General features: G+C 35.7%; 1 protein-coding gene across 4 annotated transcripts in view; it reads right to left on the bottom strand.

Annotated features, from left to right (window-relative positions):
* Window positions 1–3,023: 3,023 nt before the first annotated feature.
* The window catches only part of FMR1 (fragile X messenger ribonucleoprotein 1), a 29,299-nt gene continuing 15,254 nt past the window's right edge, over window positions 3,024–17,068 (bottom strand). For 2 of the 4 annotated variants that reach the window (XM_054169358.1, XM_054169361.1), the window contains 8 exons: window positions 15,367–15,537; window positions 15,109–15,187; window positions 13,693–13,802; window positions 10,400–10,486; window positions 8,975–9,170; window positions 7,205–7,384; window positions 5,783–5,865; window positions 3,024–4,053 (listed from right to left, as the gene is read on the bottom strand). In XM_054169358.1, coding sequence (XP_054025333.1) covers window positions 3,892–4,053; window positions 5,783–5,865; window positions 7,205–7,384; window positions 8,975–9,170; window positions 10,400–10,486; window positions 13,693–13,802; window positions 15,109–15,187; window positions 15,367–15,537 — 1,068 coding nt within the window. In that variant the 3' untranslated portion in view covers window positions 3,024–3,891. The remainder of the gene's footprint in view (window positions 4,054–5,782; window positions 5,866–7,204; window positions 7,385–8,974; window positions 9,171–10,399; window positions 10,487–13,692; window positions 13,803–15,108; window positions 15,188–15,366; window positions 15,538–17,068) is intronic. The other 2 variants (XM_054169359.1, XM_054169360.1) reach the window with 2 other exon arrangements.

Here is a 17,068-nt window from a genome sequence, read left to right as displayed (position 1 = left end):
CAGAAAGACACAACAAACATCTATGATTGTGGCTTTTTTATTATCCACTTCTGTACAGCACTCAAAAATACACAGAATTACTACTTCGAAGCCTATTGTAAAGAAACTTTTAAACAACTGAAGTATCAGTGGGGACTAGTTTGTATTCATGGTTTAGCAGCAATTAGGTATCTCCATCATTAATTGCTCAAGACGGATCAACTTCATAACCACGAAAGCAACAGTGACAGATGTGGGAAGCATCTGAAAAACACGAGTAAAATATTCATACCCTGATGCAGGCAAAAGATCCATAGGCTGCTGTGAGAAACTGATACTGCTGAGGAGTAGAGAGCTGTTGTAGTAAATTTAACCCTGGTAAAAACAGCATAAAAATATGATGTGAAAGCTATACTGCACTTAAGCCTAGGGAATCTCTGGCAAGGAAAACCTTGTAAATCAAACAGAAATCTATTCAGTACACTTAACTCAGAAGAACTAATCTCACTTTTCATAACATATATAAAGCTGTCTTACTGTTAAGGTATTAAAAGATGTTTTACTGTTAAGGTATTAAAAGTTCTTAGTCACACCAATTTTCATGGATGTGAATATGGCTGGAAAAAAGACTGACTAGCATCTTATAAAATGAAAATCTAAGTACTGTTAAGTTCAAGGGGATGATGAAGCAGATTACTGTACGCTACTGTGGAAGCTACATCAATCTAAGCCTTGTCACTTGTCAAAAAAATTCTTTATAAAGTAGCCCCCAGACTCAGTATCTACATCTCCCCTCAATACAGGTATTTCACTACAAGTCTTAACTGTTTCTGAAAATAGAAAAATCTTTCACAATACACAGGCTAAGAAAGAAAATAAATTGAGATCCACCTTGTAAATAAATCTTGCAGATCAATTCAGAATGTCACTTACCAGAACCGTGCAGGGAGGTTACTGCAGTGACTGAGGAATATTCACTGGAAGCTAATTAATTTATTCTCTTTTAATATTCAATACTGAAGGGTATTGCAGAGAAACAAACTACAATTCAGGAAAATGAGTTTCACAATAAGCAGTTCTACAAAGAATGCGGAGTCTACACTCACTATCCTATTCACAGTACTTAATTTCATTTCTGGATTGTTGAAAGAAGGGATGATACATAATATTTGATAGTAAAACAGACAAGGCTGAAAAAGCTGCTAAGTGATTCAAGCAGTTTCTGCTTCTTAACTCATGAAGCAGTATTTAAAAAGCAAACAAAACAAATCTGTGTAAAAGATTTTTTTCCTTGATTAGCATTCTATACCAACTCTGAAATCTTCACTTCCCACCGCCATTAACAAAAAAACGCATTTAGCAAAGGAAGGAAACGCAAACTTCCTATTTTCACAACCACTTAAGCTTTGTGCTTAGCCCTACTGAACGTAGACTTTGGCACCACTCAACAATACCTCTCACTCTTTTTAAAGAACTTTATTTTAAAAATAATTTTAATTCATTAGACCATACTTTATAAGTTACCAATAGGACGGACCTGAACTCAAGCATCAGACATTTGTCGCACTTTCAAGTTTCGTAACAACGTGACTTTTCAAAAGGAAATTGTACATTTAGATTCACAGTTTAATTGGTTGAAATTTAATAACATTTAAAAACATTGGAGTCTGAATTGAAAGGGATACATGTGAAGCGCACAAATACTGGAAAAGGTCATAACCCCAAAATGCACTTGAAAATGGAATGCAGCTAGTTAGTCAGACTGTAGTTTAGTAATTTCACATTTAACCTAGTTAGCACCTTAGTGAACTCAACCACTGAACGTGAGAAATATAGTGCATGTAGTGTGACAACAGGTACTGTATCATTTCATAATGAGACTGAGTTTTCTTGAGCATTATGTGCCATATTTTTGCAAACTGGTAATATTTTAGATGTCGTCTTAAAATGTGTAAATGAACAATGACTACAGTTAGTCTAAACAAAGTGATACTTCCTACTTTTTATGAGTTGAGATTTTTAAAAGCAATCATTCATAAGGATTGCATCAACATCAGTTAGCAGAGGAAGATCAAACTTTATTGAAACTGCTTGCATACAAAATATATTGCACTATAACCAAACAAATGTCAACATAAAATCCAATCTGTTGTAGCTAATATGTACAGAGAATATTGCCCAAGAGCAGTTACATTACAAGGTCAGTCTACCTTGGTTAATTATCTACAGTATTTTAAACCAAACAGCTTACAGATGATGTGTGCAAGGTACCAATTTCTGTTTTCAAATACTATACATTCCCAAAATAAATAACTAGAAACCAACATTAATGTTTGGCAATACTTTTTAAGACATTTTTATATTTGTTAAATCATGTGCAGTTTGTTGCCATTTTTAGTATGCTCACCTGTATGCAAGGAAAAAAAAAAAAGAATGAAAAAAGCAAAGAAATAAAACTCACAAAATACAGAGGCAAGGTCAAGTTTGTACACTTCCGTACATAAAACAGTGGCTCTCCTGGAGTAATCTGAGTAAAAATGGATTTAAATGAAAGTCCTTATACAGTTTTGCCCAGTAAGTCTAATGTGTGATCAGAAATAAAAAGGACAGCTCTTCCTACCACTTCCCATCCTTTCCTGCTGTACAACTGTACTTTGGATCAAATTCTGTGACACCTTCAAGCTGGCTGGGTAATTCAGACCTTGTACCTCAAAAGATGATCCATTTTTATTTAACCTTCAATATCTCCAACTACTGTTTCTGTACATGTCATGGCATTACACTTGGTGATTTTCTTCCTCACTCTGATGAGATAGCCCCCAAATTAAAATAATTAAAGAATTTTGGGAGGATGAAAAACATCAGCAGTTTAAACTGGTCATCTGGCCAAAGAGCAGGCACACATTACTAGCTTGTGAACACGTTACACTTGTTCCCTCAGTAACAATGGAGTACTTTAGTTTTTCCACAATGGAAAGGTGGTGTGGTGTTTTTTTTTCAGCTTTTGTTTTTTGAGTGTGTGATTTTTTGTTGTTGTTGTTTTTTTTTAATTTTTTAGTTTTTTTTTTTTAAAAAAAAAGCTTCTGTACTGCCTACAAAGGAAAAATTACACCCCGTTTTCAATAACACTATTTGCCAAATCTTCAGTGCAAAATAAATCTCCTATTCTTGTAACTGCCTAACTCAATGTTTATGTAAGGAAAAAATTATGGAAAGCATGCACTTGTCTATAAAGTACTAACGCCTGACAAGGATTGCTACATATATTTTACATTTAGTGTTACCAACTCATCTTCCCTGATTTCTGCATCCAAATATAATATTCCTACCTGCCAAGATATAAAAAAGGCACAGATCATACAACTTTTTTGCTAATGAAAATGACAATTGTTACATCACACATATTTCAGGGTCCACTAAAATATTGAAAAAGGTGGACCAGAATGTGAACTGACACAGGACATAAAACGACATAGCATTTCATGAAGAACTTGTAAGTCAGATTGAAAACAGAAGCCAATTTGATTACTGCAAACACTATTTATTCTGAAAATTGAAATTGAGCAGTGAATTTGACCCGGTGTGTTAAAATGGTACAACTGAACAGAAAGTTTACCAATGCACAGCTCAGTATTTTTAAAACAAAAAAGAATCTTTCCTTGTTTGAACTGCAATATGTACTTGAAAGCAATTTTGAGAAATTCAGATAGTTTTATGCAAATATTTGAATAACTTCTTATTCTGAAAACAACTGCATACTGTCGATGTTAAAAAAGGCTAACAGAGAACATATGTTCATTTCATGCCCTGCGCCATCTTGCCTACTATTTGTCTTTGGCCTAACAAGTTTCTCTAACATAGAATAGGAATTACTGAAACAGTATAGGAAATATGACTTCAGAATTATGCAGTTTAGGGTACTCCGTTCACCAGTGGCTGTTGACCATCTGCGCTGTCCGTTTTCTCTTTCTTCTGGTTACGTTCTTTACCCGTGCGCAGCCGACTACCTTCATTGGAGGTATTCTGTAATGTTTTAGTGTGGACACTCCTTTCATTATTGCAGTCAATTCTGATCTGGAACAAGTCAGAGTTATATAAAGCATTCTCTTCCTTTCATTCACCCCTCACACATTCATTACCTTAGCTGCCTGGGAGAAGCATTATTTATTGAACAGAAGGCACGGATAATACAACACACTCATGGCTTTGTTAACTGTATCCAGACAGAGTGTGTGTTTCTGCTCAAAAATGCCACATACTTCAGACAAAAAAAACCCCAACCAACTAAAAAAAATTCCTATGTACATTCTACCTAGCCTGAGAAGTAAAACAATTTCTTCCCAGTGTGTCGGTGCAAAAGGAAGTTGAAGAACTAACAGCAGACTGAAGTCTGAAAAATCATTTCACTTTCAATAATTCAAGTTATTACTTATCATATACAATTTTTTTAATTACAGAAAAGTTGCCATAAAATGATACTAACACCCATAAAAGTCTACTCAGCCACCTGTTGAATCTGGGGGATGGGAAAAAAAAGTTCATTCAATCCACCAAAAAGACTTCTATGTCCTTTTTAAATGGTCACAAAAAATTTCACAAAATGCATTTCAAAAGCCAAATCTGAATGCTGATAAAGGAAATAAGTCCTTCCTTGAAGTATTTAAAAAGGCTTTCAACTTGACGAGTCAAGTTTCAACAATATCCAAGTACTAATTCCCATACAGAATATAATCTGATCCAGATCTCAGAGCAACAGAAAAAAAAAAGATCATAGCCTGTTGAGAAGTGCTTTAGTTTCTTTTTCAGCACCACAATTCACTACTGACTACTACAAATTTTGCAAGTTAATCAGTCTTTAGCTATAGAAGTTCCATGGACATAAAAAAAATTGTGACATATTTGTATTTCAGATATGTATTCAGGTACTACACCTTCAAGTTTAGTATGCCCACTTGGAAAATCAATTGTTCCATTTCCACCCCCTGTAATTTCTTAAGCAGGCTCTCTAAAACCAAACCAAGAGTCATCTCAATCTCCCACTGGAAGTGTGACTCCTGGAAGCACCACGCAGAAGGCAGCAGCTTGTAGCTGCTCATTAGTTCTTCCCAACATAACTCATCCTATGCAGTAAGAAATGGTAGAAGGTTTGCATGTTATTTCAAGCAACAGCTTCCATATGGGGAAACTTAACCTACATGAAATAGCCTGAAAACTTTACCCAACACCACATATTTGAAAAAGTTGTAGAAATATCCTTATTAAAGGCTATAAAATATTTAAGGTTATAAAGTATTTCAATACATGTCTTTGGAAAGTGTCTTGGCATGCATTTTTAACTTACTTTCTAGATTTCATAGCCTTCAATTGCTAACATTTTGTTTAGTAGTGAAGGTAGTTTCTGAAGTTTAATCTTTCTTACTCTGAAGATTCAGGCTACAACACACTCCTTTTATATGAAGTGGGATTCTCCTCCCTCAGGTATATAGGCAACAAACACCACCACAAAATGCAGCAAGAAACAAAAAGCTAAAGCCAAAAAGCCAATCTGGTTAATAAATCCTTGGTACTGGCAATTAGAGTTCTAACTAAACTGAGAGCTAAGCTAACATTACAGTGTCGCATCTTTACACAACTTGATATATTGAGATTCCTGTGTGCATGCTACAAAATGACACAGAACTCTTCCACATCCCATTAGAGAATCAGGAAGCACAAGGCCACTGTGTCAATTGCAACTAAGACTCTAAAGTCAGTATGACACTCAACCTTAAGCAGTGCAGACTTTTAATAAGAGAAAAATTACCTCAAGAGATCCATCTGCTGTTCTCCCTTTTGCATCTCTTGAGTTACGTTGACGGTTATCTGTTCGTGACTGTTCATCATTTCCTATAAGAAGAATTTATCAACTGAGTTGTTCAGCAAAGAACTATGATCTTCACTTACTTCAATGGTATGTAAGCATAATAGAGAATTAATGTTTTCAGATAAAAATTTTAAAGATATTCTTAATAACGTAACAGTTCTTAAACTATGGGCCAAGAATCACTGAAGAAACTGTTCTCAAGTGTTAATCAAAGTAGACAAAACCACAGTGTCTAAACCCACTAAAGTTTAAAAAGAGACTGTCTACTGAAGAAAGACACCTCTCAAAATATTTAACCTCAGAAGTACACTTTAATTTTAGTACTGCTTAACATGTTCACAATTTTTCTAATGGTTTATAAACTAAGTTCCACATTACCCTCTACAAAGAATCTTATTAGTTCAGCCATACCTACACTTTGGGGAAAAAAAATAAATTAAAAAAAAAAATCAAGAATTAAGGAGAGTTGTAGACAAAAAAAAAAATTAAATAATGAAATACCACAAGAAATACACATAATTAAGTTCTTCCATCTTACTTTTGTCTAGTCATTTCCATTAAACACAGAGTAATTCTATTCTAATTACAACCCAAAACAATCCTGTTGCAAGAAAATAAAATACAAGATGGGAATACAGAGAGTGGGATGAGTAAAACAGAATAGAAGATTTTTCACTATCCACTGATGAACTAGAACCTGAAGCCTTGACCCCCATGAGTGATGGCACAGCCCACAGACTTAAGATGCATATCAGGAAAGCAAATTATTCAAAATGCCACCCCAATTTATTCATATAGGCTTTACATAACATATGAAGAGCCAGAGATGGAATTCCCCCTTAACAATTCTGCAGACTACACCAAAATACGTGAAGTGGTTTGATACACTCAAGGTTAAGGTTGATAATCACAAGGACTTCAACAGGCTGAAAGAATGGGCCAACAAAAACTCATTAGCTTTAAGGATGAAGCTCAAGTTCCAGAGCTTCAACAGGATTACCTCATGCAACAGTACATGCTGTGAAATGACTACGTATGCAGCAGCTCCACATGAAAGGAGCTGTCCCGTGGACAGCAACTTGAATAAGACATGACTGTACTTTGCAACAGAGACAACTGACTGAATAATAGGTTGTTTCCTGGGGAATGTGGCCAGCAGAGTAGAAGGAATTTATCCCCTCAACATTTAACACATCTGAATCAAAACAGTCAATTTAAGCCACTAATAAAGTGGAGAGAATTCAGGAGAGGGCTACCAGGATGACTAGAAGGCTGGAGCAGATGACAAACATGAAGCTTATAGAAAGGAGTTTGCTTAAGGATTCTAACACTAACCTGTTTCTAAATCAAATCTACATTTACCTTTGAATCCTCCACGACCCCTCCCTCCTTGCCCTCTTCCACCACCTCCACGTCTTCGCCCATCTCCTCTACGCAGGTAGTTGTCGCGCTCCTCTTCTGCTGGGGCTGCTGACCAATCACTAAGTTCGTCTCTGTGATCAGATTCTGTTTCAGAAGCATTTGATGCTTCAGAATTAGTTCCTATCGAGATGATAAAAAAAATAATTTCCAAACATGCCAGTGTAGCTTACCATGAAAACACTAAGGCAGCAAAAAAACCCCAACAAAATACAACAAACCACCAGCCCTTAGAAAAATGGTGGTGTTTTTTTTTTCAGGTGTTGTTCAACAGTTCTGCGTTTTTTTGCCTCCCAACCCACGCAGTATATGTAATACATAAAACTGTATGATATGCATTGCCCCTTCAAAAATTAAAGACAGACAAGTTAGAAGTGTATTTAAAGTTAATTAAGTGCACCAGAAAATTTATTGGTGTCATCAGCCTAGCAATGTATTATTGAATCTACTATGCAAATGAAGCAAGTCTGGTAAAATGTAGTAAGTCTGATAGAATATTCTTTTGTATTTCTAAACCCAAAAATCCTGAATAAAATCTGTTCTGTCTTTCCTCACCATCACAACACCTCTATGAAAAGAAAAATAAAATCTATCATGAAACAGCCTGTAACAGACACTACAAAAGCAGAAAACCAAGTCAGAATGCTAGAAATGTATCAAATCCAAACTAACTGGCCATTATAATTTTTGTACTTAACAGATCACCTTCACTGATTAAGAACTGGTTCTTTTCCCTAATCTTTTCCTGTAGAACCCTGTTATCAGGCAGGTGAGCTAAGATCTTCTAAAAATAGTAAAATAAGCTTCAGCACAAAAACATTCATTTTATATGATGTAGAAGAGAAACTTCAACACAGGCCTTTCAGCCAGGACAAACAGCAGCTGACTTATATTAGTGATAATGAACTAAGAGATTGCTGTGAAGCAGCACAGTCCTGAAAACTATTCATTAATGAATTACACAAGGTTTTACAAATGGTACACTGCATTTTAGTGACTAGGCTCTGGTAGTAGAAACAAAGTTCAACATAATACAAGGAAAACAGCTTTTCTGCAAATTGAGCTACATAGTTTAACATAAGAATATTGGTATGATGATTGCTATTTATACGGTCAAATAAAAAATGAGGCATTATTATTAGGAACTGTTCAAGATATGGATAAAATAACAACCATTGCCCAAAAGAGTTGATGATGTAGAAGACACAAGGCCTGCAGTGACAGGAAGAAGGGTAATGGCTTCAAACTAGAGAAGATTTAGAGTGGATATTAGGAACGTATTCTTTACTATGAGGGTGCTGGATCACTGGAACAGGTTGCCCAGGGAGGTGGCTGACGCCCATTTCCTGGAGATAATGAAGGTGAGACTCAACAGTGCCCTGGGAAACTTGGTCTAGTTGAGGATGTCCTTGCTGACTGCAGGGAGGTCAGACCTTTGGAGGTCCCTTCCTGCCTGAACTATTCTACAATTCTGTAAGCATACTGTCAGTCAGGAACTGCATTGCATAGAACTAAGTTTAGAATACTTATAAGCTCTGCATTTTACCTCAGACTGTTTTTGCAGCTTAAAGCTCTATATAATTTTAAAATATTAATATTCAGTATTAACTGAAATTTTGTTTTAGCAGCTCTCCTTCCAAGTCCAGTCTTTTTTATGAAATGGAAGACCACTAGGCCACTCTCTAAATACTAAATGTACTTCTAGTTACCTACCTGAAGCATAGCCTGGACCACGTCTGCTATGCCCTCTGTTTCTGTAAGGTCGACTTCCGCGTCCAAGTCCTGGACCATCATCGGTCATGTACCCTTTGTCTTTATCTGTACGATTTGGTGGTGGCCTAGAAGTAGCTCCAATCTGCCGAAGCTGTTCATCGATTTGCAATCTTTCCAAACGCAGCTGGTCCACTTCCTACACAAACACAGCAAGTCATACGTAACCACTCACTCCTCAAGTTGTCTGAATGTACAGGCACGCAGTTCTCAAAGAAAGAGTGCTTGAGTATTGCGACTAATAATCTCTTTAGTATTTATATAGCTAGCTTTCAGAGTAGTTTGTTTACCAAAAAACCCCTTCCATTCAAATCTCTTTCTTACCAACATAATTCTCCTGGTGGCACAGTTGGCAAGTTTAGGTTTGTTTAAAACTGATATATCAGGTGAAAGTCATCTAATGAATGTTTTTTAGCAGATACAATTAACTATATTGCTGTTAAATTCCACTTAATTGTAATGAATAATACCAGTGAGGAAGCATAAAAGCATAGTGCTGTAACTAAGGCACAGAAAGACAGCCAGCACACAGAATTCTTAACATGCTAAAAAGAGATAAACAATACTCTACAGCAACATAAGAATACTTTTCCTAGTCTGAGATGCTGCTAGCTAGACAGGTCACCCAGTCCAGCTAGGTCTGTGACAAGTTGCCTCAGCACTCAGAGATGCATCCCATCAGGTCCTGCTCCCTAACTTAGTCTTCCTTTTAAGACTGCTAAGTCTTTGTAGTTTTAGATCCTCCTACTGGTTTCAGGGGCTGGTACTCCTCAGGACAAATCTCATCAATAAAGTAAGAAAAAAAGAAAACACAACACAAAAAACCAAACCAAACCAACCACCACAGTGAATAAGCCATTCAATACCTCATCCTTTTCCTTTGTTACCAAGTTCCCTACCCCCATTAGGCAGCAGGCCTGCATGTGATGTAGGATTCTGTTGCTGTCAATGTAACTGTCAAAACTCTTCTTTCTTCCCTTCACATTCCTTGCCCTCCACAAATCCAGATCGACTTCAGCTTTCCTGAACTCATCCCTCCTGGCTCACCTGTCCTCACTTCCACCCCTCGTATACTTCCTTTTTATACCTGAATTTTGCCAGAAGCTCTAAGTGATCCCTGATACTGTGAGCACCTGCCCCTGAAACAGTCTTTTAGATTTTATTATTTTGAATCTGAGAAAAAACCTGGTTTCCAGCCCATCCTTCAGTTAAATGATTCTATGACAACGCAACATGCCTTATAGAAAAAAACTTTTATAACACCAATTTTTTCAACACCTTTTGGGACCTGAAGAGTTGGATCGTAAACATATTATCTTAAATATTGATAGAAAAATTCCATTGGCAAAGCAGCATAATTTTCCTCACCTTTAAATAATTAAGATGATAATCCAGAAGAACAGTTGCATTAGTGATGCTGTCCTTGGTTCCCACAAACACAAATGGTACCATTCCCTAAAACACAGTAACAGTAGTCTGACAGTTACTCATTAGGAATCAAATACTGAAGAGAACCAAACATACTAAAAATCAAATTAAAAAATATTTTTTTAAACTTCTGCATGTTTTAAATATACCATTGTCACATGTACATTTTACTGCTACTTAGATCATGTAGACCAATTCCCTTCATGCAGAAAGTTTTAGTAGTGACATTTAGATTGTATGTATCACAATGCCAGCATTTTTCTGACAAAGCAGAAAAGAGTCCATTCAAAACACTTCATGCTTCCTCCCTTCAAAATTAACATCATTTTTGCTGATCATGTCTACTCTCACACCAGGTTCTTTTAAGCTACAGATCGGTAAAGCAACCTTTGATCTATAAAATGTAAATCAAATTAACACCATGCCATAAAATAAAACTTGACCCTTTTTGAGAATCTCCCAGTCTGTAAAAAGGGAAAAATTAAAGTTAGTACTTCATTAATGATTGTTAACCTACATCTACCTTTCAAGCATTTTGTTTAAGCAATTCAGCAAACACCTGAAAAATGTAAAGCTAGATATTCTAATGCCTGAAGTTATGACACTCAGAAATAAAATACCTGAAGACTAACTTCAGTGGCCAAAGCAGACTAAGAGATCAACCTAAAAGGGTCCCCTTGAGTGCTGAAAACTGAACTTCAGCAGATACAAGGATAACTTCCACACCAAACTTCCTGACACTAAAAAAGATCTATGCAGCATTTCTGAGGTGTGACTGCAGCCCACGCAGACCCAATGGTCTAACCTTAAACTACTTGACCAGCTGCAGCCTCACCATGGCAGTGTAAACTTCACTGTGGACTGCAAAAGTCAACCCAAAAGCCTCATAAACACTTAGCTGCTTAACCTGTGCCACTGTAGACTGACATCTTGACTATGCCTACTGAACTAAAATTTTGGTATCTTAATTTATTATTTTTTTTTTTGGTTACAGAAGTAAAGCAATTTGAGACACAAATATCTTCAAAAATAAGATACAGGCACAACATGGTGAAGTTTCAAGTGGCAAGTCCGTAATTTGTCTTGTCTTTGCCTTTTTTTGTTACATCTAAACAACTTTTGGTAGATCTTATATTTGCATGAAATAAATTTTTTAAATTATGCAATCTTATCTTAAACTTCAACACTAGCACTACTATTCATGAGCATTAGAAATCCATTAGTCAAAGGCATCACTGATTGAAATGCTTTTTCTGGGGTATTTTAAGTTTCATTAATATTTAATCTGATAAAGGGCAATGAAATTTCTACTAACCTGGCTTTAACTAGCGCATAGTACATCAATTATTAAAAGATCAAAAGACAGTCAACTTAAAACACTTAAGGAAACAGCTTGCTGGTTTTTTAACAGTGGATTCTACATACAGCAACACCAACTATTAAAAATATGAGCTGGTAACAGTGTCCAATGCTTTTAGCCATACAGAGACATCAAAGTGCTTATTTATTAAACACCATTTCTGTCTTCAAAGCAAAAGTACCAATCTTCAGCTTAGCTTCAGTGGTGAATACTGAGCAGAGCTTACATGTGTAAGAAATCTAGAGAGGAAAATAATATATACTATTGTCACAAGCAGTATCTATTTCATTTGACAAAGATGAAAAGAATAATTTCACAATGGGACCTTTAGAAAATTGCACTTGAAATTCATGGGCAGCATTCTAACATCTTACTCACTGGAAATAGAATTTACTAAAAGTTAAAACTGAACTGCTCTTTACAAAAATAAGGCCTGCAACACCCAAGCTCACACATGTGAAGACCAATGCACATTTCAAATAGGAAATACAGATAAAGTTACAAGAACTAACTATTACATGCCAAGGTTTGATCTCATGTTTCTGTGTTGCTCCTGGTATGACACCATTAACATATGAAGCAGTGTTAAGCAATGCCAAGTGTTAGCAGTATCATTAACAGGTAAAAGAGAAATATGAATTCAGAGCTTGGCAGGTAAAAGCTTTCAAGTTAATCTTTAAAAGCTGCATTTCAGATTAAAGAACATCAACAAGTAAGCTTTTTCAAGCCAAAAAACCCCAACCAATCAAAAAACCCAGACATATAATGTGCAGCCACAACAGTTAAGTGATTCTCTTTTACTCTTTTATTATTCCCTGGACTGACATTAACAATGTTTAAAGTTTTAGTCTGCAGCAATAATAGCACTCTCTTGCTTAAGTTAGGTGAAATTTTTTCAAGACTTTATCATTAGAAGTTAAATATGACAGAGCATCCTTTTTATCTAAACATTGATCGCTACCTTTTCAGACAGATGTAAAAACCCCAAACATACTTAACTGCTCAGCCACTATTTACAGAAAAATGGAACTGCATTTGGAGTCTTCAATAATAGTTTTACAGTGGTAATAAGAAAGATGAAATAGCTCCTTAAGCAAGAACTTGTGAGTTCTGAAAATGTATTTCATACCTTATTCACAGGAGCAAAGGTTCCTTACTTGGTATATATTTAGATTTCCAGGTAAATTACAGACAGTTCAGCTTTTCTTGAGCACAATTCACTTTTGAAATTGCAGGCAATCTTTTTGCATCGAGATGTGAAAAAAGTTTCATGCCCAAAGCATTACTTACAAGTCTGAAAACTTTCTCCTCAACACAACCCCACGTAAAAGCACCTCAAATTACAAAGTTTAAGACCTCATTAAGGCTTTGCAAAAGCTTGACAGCTTTCCTGTACATATGTTGTGTGTACTTTTTTTCCCCTTTAAGTTACAATTTACAAGCTATACTGAATTTAGGTTAATTTTTTTACCAAAAAAGCGCCAAAACCCAACCAACCAAAAGTTTTTCTACATTAAGTACAGGCTTTTCATTATAATTTCAGAAATTACTAACAGAACTTTAAACCAGGTAAAGCCCTAAGAGATGAAACTCAAAGCAAATTAATGAATAGAGAATTTTATGCACAGTGATTTATAGCTTAGCTACTGCTGGGAAACAGTATCAGTGCTTTTAACAGGAATAAAATACAATTTCTAAAGTACATCACCAGCAAATTTTTCAAACAAGTCAAATTTACATAAAATTATCCCTCAGCATTAAGAGGGAAATACAGATTCCATCAGAAAACCCCACATTAAGAGAAAGGAAGAATTTGTTTTATCAATAGGCAGAATATAACTCCTAGGGAAATCACATTAAGTGAAAAACATACCTCCTCTTGTGGAATATTTTTGTCATTTTCAGCCTCAATTCTCACTCTTACAACACCAGATTTGTCCACAATCTCCTGAATCAGTTTTCCATTTTTTCCTATTACTTTTCCTAGAAAGAGAACACACAGAATATACCACTCGTAGGGATTTCCCCTAAACCCAAGAGTATTACTACAATTAAACAGGAGTTAAGTGCAAGAATTTGTGAAAAGTGACTTCATACACCGCAACAAAGACTTCATTAACAAGCCCTGAATTAAGATGTCCAAGAAAGCTTGGGGTGTTAACTTTGGTAATGGTCCAAAGCAACCACTGCAGCATACAGAAAGAGAATGACTTTATTATTAAAGGTTGTTACTGAAAACAATTTCCTTCTTTTTCAAAGCTTTATAAAAGATCAAAGGAAATTCAATCAAATGCCTTACCTTTTTATAAAATTGTTGAACATTATGCAATTACAGACATATTCACTTATCTTTCATGCTTATTTGATTTTTCGTTGGTAGGCTTAAAATAACTTCAGTGATTTACAACTAAACATTGTTGGTTACATCCAAAAAACCAACAAGAACAAAACCCGCCCCAAAAAAACAAGGAAAAAAAAACTGAAACAGAAAATTCCTTTTACAATACCCTAACATTTGCTGTAACCACCGTCTGGATAGAGAAACTCTCGGTTCTTTTACAAGTTTTATTTTGCAGAATTTCATACTGCTTCAACACTGGCTTTAATAGAGTGCTTGACAACCTATTAAGTATCTGCTTGTAGAGGTATGTTATACCATCTAGCATTGGCAGATAAGAACAGCAAATGAAGCTACAGATTTCTCCTCACACACAAGGGTTGCAGGCATTCTTGAGGACTTTTTAAGGTGTCTAATAAAGGAAATCTATTAGATTGTCTTTTGAAGTAGTTTCTGGGGGACCTTAACTAGATATTAAGTTGATCACACTGTGCTGCTGCTAAAACTATTTCAGATGTCAAAGGAGAAGGGGAAAAAGGCAAATACAAGTAAAAAACAGAAAAAAAGATTAAAAATACAGTAGGAAACTAGAAGACTGCAGATAAATCTATTGTACAGTTGAACTAATCTCTAGAAATCTTTGGAGGAAGTAATTGAATTATTTGGCTCAATCCAGAACGTACTCTACTACTTATTTAACATCAGCACATTGCTCCTAGTTTAAGAAATTCCTAAACTAAAAAGCAGGAGATAATTTCTTACAATGTACTGAAGGTAAACCTGTATACACAAGTTCTTCGTGAAGCTGAAAACCAAACACGCCCCAGACCCCAACATTTGAACCCTTTCATATTTTTCAAGCTTTTAACCTTGCCACCGTTCTAAAACTAAAAACACAGTTCCCAGAAACCATTTTTCCTTACTATCACACAGCCTCCGGAATTGACATACCTACTAAATTTCTTGGGACTTGTATGACATCTTCAGCAAATTCAAGGTAACTTCTGGCCTTTTTCACTGCATCTTGATCCTAAAATAGATGAAAGAAATGAGCTCTATTTTCCCAAACTGTTTGTTTTGATTTTCGGTTTTGTGAGTTTAGTTTGTTTGTTGCTGTGTTGGGTTTTTTTTGTTGTTGTTTTTGTTCTTGTTTGTTTGGGTTGTTAGGATTTTATTTTATTTTGTTAAAGGCTAAAGAAGGGAACTTACCTCTCCGTAAATATGGAATGTGCAAGTATCTTCATCAAGATCAATAGCAGTCACTCCAGGGACCTTTCTGGCTTGCTGGATATTAGCACCATGAGTGCCAATGGCCAAACCCATTAAATCTTCACGTACAACAAACTGTTCATGAAATCGTGATGCAAGTTGTCTAGAACTCTGAAGAAAAACACATTAGCTTACTTGGATTTTTCGGTATACCAGAGAGAAATCAACATAAATTTACAGCCAATTCTTTAATTGGGTACTTGGCCTACTTTTTAATTTATCCTTATAATGCACTTATTTTCACTTGGAATACACTGGAGTCTTCTTCAGAACTCCTGATACTGCCTTCTCAATATTAGTAAGGCTAGCCTCTAGCTGTATTGACACCTCTACATTTCAATTACCACAGAGTATCTACAGCTGTCATACGTAACTAGTTAAGGCAGCATTTGCATTAGTAATAAAGCCACCAGCCCTGCACTGACTATTAAAGCAAACCCTATGACCTGAGGGAAGAACTACACCCATTTCAACAGGTAGGTGGAAACAGCAGTAACTCAGTCACTGGGCATGGAAGTCATATAGAAAACAGCAACCATGGACATCTATTGCACTTATCCATAAAAAAGAAGAATTTGTGTCTATGAAAGACCACGCAAAATAAAGGGATAATTGGAATACACTGCTTGGATTCAGAGAACAATTATGTGAAGAATTTAATCTGTTTCAATCGCATTTCTATCAAGACAGAAGGATCAATCTGAGAACTTAAGATTGTCATGTGCTAACAAGACAAAATTCCTTGCTTCAGCAGGGCAGTAACAATGACTAAGGACTATACTATTAAAAAGACATTCATTCATATGCTTGAGGCTCAACCACTTTTGAATTAAAAACCAGGTTACTGTTTTGCAAATCTCATCACCCTTGCATGCAACTGCTATGGTGTAACCTAACACAAAATGGCTAACAATGCTTTAATGAGGATCTTCTGCATTAAATGAGATACCGGAAAAGAAAAAGAAACAACAAGAACTAACAAACTTTTGCATTTGGAAGATTTTCTAAATAACTGAAAAAGTATCACTAGAAACCTTGACAAAATTTGCAGAAACCCCCAAAACAGTCCTGAACTTCCAAGAGAACTGTTAGTGTGCTCTGACTTGATGCACAAGCACACATATAAATGCTCATACATAGTTTTAGTATTTTCTTAATTATATAAAGCTTCTACCACACAGTAAGATCACAGAAGAGAGATGGGAACAGAGGAAAGCGTTCAAGAAATATTTTGTAGCACACTGGAGTAGGATGGTGCTGAGAATACTCGAACATGCAGGAAACCCAGATTTTGTCAACATCCATACAATCCTGCATTGGTATAAACACCCTCAGTCAATCCCAGGTGGCTCAGATTAGTAGCATGAACAGACCGTATGAGTGCAAGGAAAAACACTTAGGAAATGCTGAACTGCATATAGTGCAGAACCTGTTAAGTGAGTAGGGTAACTGTTGAAGATAAGCAGACTTTTTAAAAAAACAAAAAAACAAAACAACACAAGTTTAAAAAGATCAAAACAATGACTGTTAAGTTTCTCCTATACAGCCTCTTCAGTTTCAAAACCAGTTTTCTTATAGGATGCTTGTGCTACATGAAGCAGGAAAATTGCAAAGTTTAGTCACCCTGAGAACTAAAATAAAC

This window comes from Dryobates pubescens, chromosome 18 (genome assembly GCF_014839835.1).
Source record: "Dryobates pubescens isolate bDryPub1 chromosome 18, bDryPub1.pri, whole genome shotgun sequence".
Classification (NCBI taxonomy): domain Eukaryota; kingdom Metazoa; phylum Chordata; class Aves; order Piciformes; family Picidae; genus Dryobates; species Dryobates pubescens.
The sequence above is the reverse complement of the archived record's forward strand: the minus strand, read 5'-3'. Positions and strand labels throughout refer to the sequence as shown.